Source organism: Ochotona curzoniae, unplaced genomic scaffold (assembly GCF_017591425.1).
Source record: "Ochotona curzoniae isolate NIBS_2020 unplaced genomic scaffold, NIBS_Ocur_1.0 scaffold_3171, whole genome shotgun sequence".
NCBI lineage: Eukaryota > Metazoa > Chordata > Mammalia > Lagomorpha > Ochotonidae > Ochotona > Ochotona curzoniae.
Window position 1 is genome coordinate 823,225 of NW_024467104.1, and position 8,517 is coordinate 831,741.

At 37.2% G+C, this 8,517-nt stretch overlaps 1 protein-coding gene across 1 annotated transcript; it reads right to left on the minus strand.

Annotated features, from left to right (window-relative positions):
* Window positions 1-5,486: 5,486 nt before the first annotated feature.
* On the minus strand, window positions 5,487-6,422 carry LOC121172324 (olfactory receptor 10AG1-like). The gene has a single exon (XM_041004178.1). It carries the CDS (start codon window positions 6,420-6,422, stop codon window positions 5,487-5,489), a length of 936 nt encoding a protein of 311 aa, XP_040860112.1.
* Between the last annotated feature and the right edge of the window lie 2,095 nt (window positions 6,423-8,517).

An 8,517-nucleotide genomic window follows, 5' to 3' on the forward strand; every position in this document is an offset into this window, starting at 1 on the left:
TTGTCAGTATTGCTGAATATGTTCAGCATAAAAGTTAACACAAGTTTTATTATCTTGATACATGTAGGACTCTCATAATTGTAATGTTTTGGCTCTTTTTCATTTCTGAACACATCTATACATTGCACTTTTAAAGTATACTGCATAAAACAAATGACATTTACAGATATACAGATAATTGAAATTTTTGTTCCTTAGCACATTCTTATCCAATACACCAATTAGGAGCAAAATATTATTAGACTCCTCCAAGTGTCTGCACTTTCTCCCTTTTCCATTTATTTTCTTTTTTAACAGTTTAAGAAAGACTCTATTGCAATTTAAAAGTATAGCTAAGTACCATATTATAAATTATTTTCAAAATTTTTATACTGTTTCCATAAACTTCTTTAAATTACAGAAAACAATTTACACTGTGTTAGTCCTCCTTCGGGACTAGGGAGAAGAGCATCCTCTGGTCCTTACTTAATTCCAACTTTGGTCCCCCACCCTCTCTTTCAATAAACATAGGGGTTGTTCCAGAGGGCACCCCTCCCCCATGCCAGAGTCCAGCTCCAGCCGAGTTCAGAGCTGGGGAAGGGTGAGTGGAGTTGGTGATAAAGAAAGACACAGTGCCTATAAAACTGTATCACATAATACAATGTTAATAACAATTGAAAAAAAAAAAAGAAAGACACAGATACAGACACTTGGTGCGTTCTCACAACAGCTCAAGAAAAAACTGTCCTTTTTATTTACTCAAAATCCCTCTCAAGTTTCTGCACAAGCAACTATTCTGTTTTTACTTCAAGACTAAGGGGGCATGTACAGACATTTGGTCACTCCATCTGAACTTCAAGGCTAAGCAGGTGCCCCTAAAGATAATTCTGCAAGATACTGTATTCATATTATTCAAAGCAAGCTATTATTTATTCTTCAACAGTAGCCATGGAGCAACAGCCAGGACTCCAAGGCCAAGGCACATGCGATTACCTGCTAATCAGTAGTACATTCCTACCACATTTCTAATTCTACAATTTACCCATTATTTAATGGGAAAATAGGTTACAAGGGAAAAAACCTAAAATCTAAAACAGAAACTTCAAATATTAAGTCCCCCTGCAACTATAGAAGACTCCTACAACCCCATAAACAATAAGACAATAATCAAAAGCATTTTTCTTTAATAAAATCATCCTTAATTCCTCTAGCTAAAAATCATAAAAGCAGCTAAAACAGTTACATTTTCTAGGCTCCAAAAAATTGCAAAGACAGGCTAGTCTTTCAGATAACAATAACTATATTTATTGCCATAGCAGTTTCAGCTCTCACTCCCGTCACTTGCATTAATATTTAGGATATAAATCAAGCCCCTTCCCAGAAGGTGTGCTACATGTCTGGGCCAGATTCTAAGACAATGGTTAAGTACCCAATAAGGTGTCCAGAAATGGCATGGGCTTAATTGTGCTCCTGTGTGTAAGCTGTCAAAGGCCCACTCACCAAGACATTATCAGTGACATTAACTCTCAAGCTCACGTTGGTGGCAAAAACCGTCTCGCAGGGGCAAACAACAATGCCTCAATAGATTACAGAATTCCTAGTGGGGTGCTTGAGTGTCCATGCAGCCAGGGGGTGAAACAGCGTCATGGTGGTCAGAGAGAAATATGCCGAGCCCTGCCTAACAGCTGGAAGCTCCCCCAGGCCTTGCCACACAGGGGAGCTGTTCTCTTCACACCTTTGTGTCATCCACACCTTGTGCACAGACCCCAGCACCCCCACAAAAAGAAAAACACACAAACGAAAATTAGAATAGATAGAGAACAACAAGGAAAGCTTAGAACCAGATAGGAAATGGTCAGCATGGATCCACACATACCTTACTAGGTGGGACACAAAGATTAGTTACTCCTCACTAGGGTATTGAAGATTTCTCTGCACACCCCTCCTAAAACTGTTCTGCACCACAACTGTTGACATATGCCTTGTTAGAGTTATAAGCCGGTTTAGACTATCCTAAAATCTGCCAAGTTCAGCAAAATTAGCTTCAACACTATAAACTGCTAAATACTAAAATGAAAATAGGCATGAGACAGCTAAATAGTACCCTATAGCCATTTTAAGGTGTATTGCAGCCGGTTCTGTATATAAACTAAAAATGAAATGTCAATGAAGCAGTCACAGGATATAATTAAGAACTTGCAATTTTTAAAATATTGGTTACTCAATACCATGTCAATAAATTCCATAATGTTGTAAATTGCTGTTAATGTTATGTTGTGCTGGGGCTTTTAATTGATCAGGATGATATTTTGCCAGCTTTACCTTCAGACCAGAGATGGTCTCCCCAAGAAACCATTGAATATATCTGGAAAATAAGATGCTGGACTCTATGCTTAGTATATGCTTGCAATGAAAGAATGTCAACTTAATTTGGACTGTAATGCTGCAACAAGTTGGAGGAATCCACCATGGGGGAGAGTATGGGGAGGTGTTGGGGGAATCCCAAAGCCTATGAACCATGTCACGTAATGCAATGTAATTAATTTTAAAAAAAATAAAGAAAAATAAAAATATTTACTTATATATATATTGTGCATTACATAAACTAGATTGTTTTGCTATTAAATTTTTGAGCTCTTTATATACTTTGGTATTATTATTTTTTTACACTAAGATATATGCATGTTTTGGTAGTTTTTTCTTTTTTTTTTTTTTAGATTCTGCTTGAAAAAAGGCAAGAACTTATAACTTACATGTTATCCAAACTACACAGACAAGTAATTGTGGAAACTCTATTCCAGTTATTGTTCTTCCAGCTCTGTTTTACAAAAATAATATGCAATAATATGTCTAATAAGCAAAGGACACTTTAGTGCTATCCAATGTGGGAAATATTCTCTAACAGCTGATCATTCAAACCCCACTCTTGGGGATGACCTTGTGGCAGAGTGTCTTAAACAATTGCCTGAAAGGTTGGCATGCCATGTGAACACTAGTTCAAGCTCCAGCTGCTCCACTTCTGATCCAGCTCCCTACTGGTGCTTGGAGAATCAACAAAAGACAATCCAATTTCTTGGGGCCCTGCACTCACAGTGTGGGCCAAGAAGAAGCTCCTGATTGTTACCTTCTGTTTGACCTCACCTCAGGCACTGAGGCCATTTAGAAAAATAAATGAGTGGGTGGAAGTCTCTTTCTCTCTCTCTATCTGTGTAATTCTGTCCATAAAAAAAACATATCACACAAAAAATAATAAATGCTGATGGGGATGTGAGAAAATGCTCCCTAGTTCAGCTTTGGTGGGAAGATAAACTAGTACGATTGATATGGAGACCTATTTGGAAATTCCTCAGAAATCTGAAACTAGATCTACAGCTTGTCCCAGTCATCCCAACCCTTGGAATTTCCTCAAACAATATGAAAACAGCATATTGGGTAATTGTTTGTACACCCATTTTTATTACATCAAAATTTTTATAGCTAAGATATGGAATCAATTCCAATGTTCACAAACTGATGATTGGTTGAAGGAAATGTGGCTTCTATAAAATATCAGAAGTTATAATAATGCAATTTTGTATTTTCAATAAAATTGATGCATTGGAAAGCATTATATTTAGTGAATTAATTTAATAATGTGAACAATATGAGCAATACTGTGTTTGGGGGACTTGATTCTCATTTACAAGCTTTGTGGGTTCTCTTGAAGACTAATATGCATTTGTGTAGTGAAATGAATGTATGGTGTTGGAAGGAAAGAAAGAAAGAAAGAAAGAAAGAAAGAAAGAAAGAAAGAAAGAAAGAAAGAAAGAAAGAAAGAAAGAAAGAAAGAAAGAAAGAAAGAAAGAAAGAAAGAAAGAAAGAAAAAGAAAGAGAAAGGTGCAGGAGCATAGGAGCATGAGAGTGAAATATGGGCAAGAGGGACAATAGAGTGGCATGTTTTATTACTATGCTCCCAAAGATGAAATGTAAAATATGTGAGATTTGCTCACTTTATATTAATAAAAATAAGATAACAAAACATAGCACAATCATTACAAATGTAGCCATAACTGCTTTATTGTATTTGACTGAATTTGTGTTTAGTTATTTATATTTTGTATGAAAAATACATAACAATGCAATGATTGCCTCCTTATGGTGCATTTTAAAAATATCACGTAGAGTTTGAAACTTTAGATATTCCAGACCACACAAGCAACCAGTTGTCCTTCAGTGAACAGAATCAGTGCCACAATAAAGAAAATAATAACCCAGATGCTTAAGAAATGCAATGAATTAATGTTATAAGCTACAAACTTACCATTTTTTTGTCCAGCACTGAAGAACTGGACTGGGAATTTCAAAATGGTTTCATTACTTTTTTCTTTATACCTCTAATGTGCATTATGTTAGAACCAGTAATATCTTAAGTATTTTATCAGTTTATACCAATGCTTTTAACTAATAGAAAGAAAATTTATGTCAAAGATCCAACAAAATAATTGAATGAATATTGGGACAGATTTTCCAACATAGTGTATATTCTATACCTGAAAATACAGAGTGCATGTATATTTTTTGCACTGGCAAGTAATAAAATGCAAAGAAACCATAAGGTTACAGCAGTCATACCTATGTTATATATATAAGATGAAAAACTGGCTAGAGGTCCACAGGCCATAAGGTTCATCACGGGGATACAACCAGACTTCCTGGTCCCCTTCTCAGTAACCTCACTCTCAAAATTTTCAAATACAAAGTTTTTTAAATGCTAAGTTATTACTGTTTGGAAATAAGCTGCTGTTTTAACTCAACAAATAATTATGGTTCCAACTAGTTGAGAGAAGCAGGGAAAAAGCACTTGTAACCAATTTCAACTTCTCCTGAGGCCCATTTCCACCCCACTTGGTCATGATCTTAAGTGGAAAGAAATATTTAAATGATTCATTAACATTTCTGCCAACCTCAGAGAAATCATGTGATAGATATGCTTGCATTATTTGCTACATTGTTCTCTGAATCATAAATAGGTAATTCATATTTTTAAATGGTGAAAACATCTGAAAATTAGCAAAAAAGGCCATCAACAAATATTCTCCAAAGGCTTACCACACTTTGTATTCCTGAACAGTTAATAACTAAACAAAAAATAAGCACATAAAAATGAAAGTAAAACCAAATGCAAAATCTTACTATGGTTCAATGGAGAAAAAGCATTTGATGTCAAATATTGGATAATAGATATTAAAATTTTCATTAAAAGAATCCATCCAAATTTACCAGTAAGTATTTGAAAGTAGATTAGTATATGAAACATAGATTTTGCTGAAAATATATTCATTATTTTAAAAAAACACTGCTATAGATATAATCCTGATGTTATAAATGCAACATAAAATAAACCTCAGGAACAGTGAAGTTAGTTTTACTAAGGCAGGAGAAGAAAAAACTGCACAGTAGGGAAATGCAGTCAGAAGCCAATAAGTTCAAATCAATGACAAACACATTAAACATTAGTTAAACATTAGCTAATGTACCAATTTTTTCAAAGCAACCATGACTTCTTTATTCCTCAAGGTGTATATCATGGGATTCAACAGTGGAGTGGCAACAGTGTAGAACAGAGAAAGAAATTTGTCTGTTCTGGAAGAATGTTGGGAGGTGGGTCGTAAATAAGTGATGATTGCCGATCCAAAGAACAACACCACCACTGTGATGTGTGATGAGCAAGTGGAGCAGGCTTTCGCACGTCCGGCTGCTGAAGGTAACCTCCAGACTGTGGAAATGATCTTCTTGTATGAGCCAAGTATCAGCATAAAGGGGATCAGAACAAACAGCACAGCAACTGTGAACACCAACATCTCATTCACATAAGTGTCCCCACATGCCAACCTGAGGATGGGGGGGATGTCACAGAAGAAGTGGTTGATTTGGTTGGATCCACAAAAGGGCAGAGAGAAAATCTGAAACGTTTGTCCAATTTCCACCGGAACTCCACTGAGCCAGGAGAAAACCACCAAATGGGAGCACACCTTGTGGTTCATGATCAGAGGGTATTGCAGAGGGTAACAAATGGCCACATAGCGATCATAGGCCATCACTGTCAGGAGGAGGCATTCTGTACCTCCAAGCATGAGAACAAAGCACATTTGAACAGCACAAGCAAGCAAAAGAATGTTTCCTCTGGAAGTCCAGAGGTTTATAAGCATTAAAGGAAGGGTGGCAGAAACATAGCAGATTTCTAAGAAGGACAAATTACTGAGGAAAAAGTACATGGGTGTCTGCAGAGCCTGGTCCACCCTAGTGAGGATAATAATGATCCCATTTCCTATCAGAATTATCACATATATTATGAGAAACATCACAAAGAGAAATGTTTGGAGATTGGGAATATCAGAAAATCCCAGAAGAACAAATTCTACCACTGAAGTGAAATTTACTTCTTGTCTTCTTTGGTATTCCATCTGTGAAAAAACAAAACAAAACAAAACAATGAAATTGGTCATTTAGGGCTTGTCTGTATTTGACAAACTAAAGTGTTCCAAAATAATTAATAATAAGAATTTAACCCACATTCTAATTCCAGTATTTTATATCTTGCTTTTAAACAGCATGTGTGAGGTATAATGTAGATTGTTAAGCCTAGATATATGCATGCATTTATTATCTAACACAACATTTAAAATTGAGTGGAAAGGATGTTGTTTTGAATTATGCAATTTAGTATTTTGTTCATTTATGGACAGCTTCCAATTGATCTTTCCTATTGATGCTAGCAAATAAGGCCAAACTTTTATCTACATCTTTTTCCCAATAGTATGTTCACCATCAAATATCGGACTGAAAATTTTATAATGCCTCATTTTTAAACACTTTTGTTCATTGGCATAGCTAGACAGAGTGGCACCAGCTGGCATGTGTGTGGGCTGGATAGTGAGGCTGGTTGGATTGAACTAGGCTTCAAGGTCAATCGACACATATGAGAGCTTAATGGGATGTGGGACAGACTGGACCAATCTGCTGTACATACTGACAAGTACAAGGAACCAGGACAGGGGGCGGGCCTGGAGGGGTTATTGCAGGTCACTTGAACTAAGCTGAAGCTAGCACTGTTTTGCGTGAGGACCAAGTGTGTGGTGGGCAGGATTGGGTTGGGTTCCAACACCTTGTGTAGAAGGGACTAAAGGCAGAACTGACTCAGCAATTGCAACCAGTATACGCATAAGCTGATTGGGGTGAAGGACTGTGCTGACAAGCACACACAAGAATCAAGTCCAGGATCACCTCAGATGAAGTTTCTTTGGGGATTCCCCCCAGTAGAATCGCTGGACTCAGAACCCCAACCATGAAGAGAATTGTAGGTTCCATGGTCTGACTGTGGAGTGCATGTGTTAGAGCTGGGCCTCCTCAATGGCTCAGAGCATTGGACAGCATATCCACGTGCACATGCAGGATATGGCAGTACATTGGAGCCTGCATAGGACACCTGGTGCCGTAACAGAGGACAGAACAAATTGACCAACTACCCCAGTCAAGTGTTGGCAGTGAAAATCTTGGCAAGTGGAGAAGCTAAGGTGGACTGTGTCATCCAGTGGATTCTGACAAGATTTCATTGTGCTTGGAATGGTGAGATTGACAGCGATTCAGAACAGCTGAATTATCAAAACCACATGAGCAGTGCCCTCGGAGCATGCCCCACATGGGGAACCTAGGATGGTTGGGAGGGTGGGTGTATCTTTTCCATTTGTCTCTCTCCATCCCCCAGATATACAAAAGAAAAAAAGTTAATGAATAAAGAATGGTTTTACCCACTTTTCTGTAGCCCTTGTCCCTTTGAGCCCTAATAAACTATGTAAAAATCATCACAATAAAATTTAAAAAAAAAGAAAAAAACAGGAAAAAAGGCATTTGTAAGTAACTGTGTGTCTTGACTTCCCAGTAACAGTTATAGCTCTATAGTTTATGTATTTTTGCTTTGAGCTGTAGTGCTTTTTCACTTGCCTGTCACAACATCTTGGTGATCATGTAATACAATTTAGTTACTTTTATTTACCAAATCCTACTATACAGGTAGTATTTGAGAAAAGTTTCCTGACCAATTCATCTTTCAATTAAAAATAAGACTGTTGGAATTGTGATTACTGGTGATATCATTTAGTCACTCTACCTAGTGCATCTACTGTGTCCTCTCCCTGTCTGCCAATTACTGTTCTCAGTTGAAAGTTACTGTTTGAGGGATGGACATCACGGTACAGAGAGTAAAGTTGTCACTTGTGATGTCAGCATCCCATATGGGTACAAATATGTGAACTGGCTGCTCTGTTTCTAAGCCAGCTCCTTGCAAACCGCCTTGACTAAGCAGCAAAAAATAAGCCAAGTACCCAGATGAAGCTCTTGGCTTGTGGCATCTGGCCCAACATCTAGGGGAAGGAAGCGGCAGACAGATCTCTCTCTCTCTCTCTCTCTTTCTCTCTTTCTCTCTCTCTCTCTAACTCTTACTTTCAAAATAAATGATTTTTTAAAATAAATTTTAATAAAAATTTTCCATCTTGGCAAAAT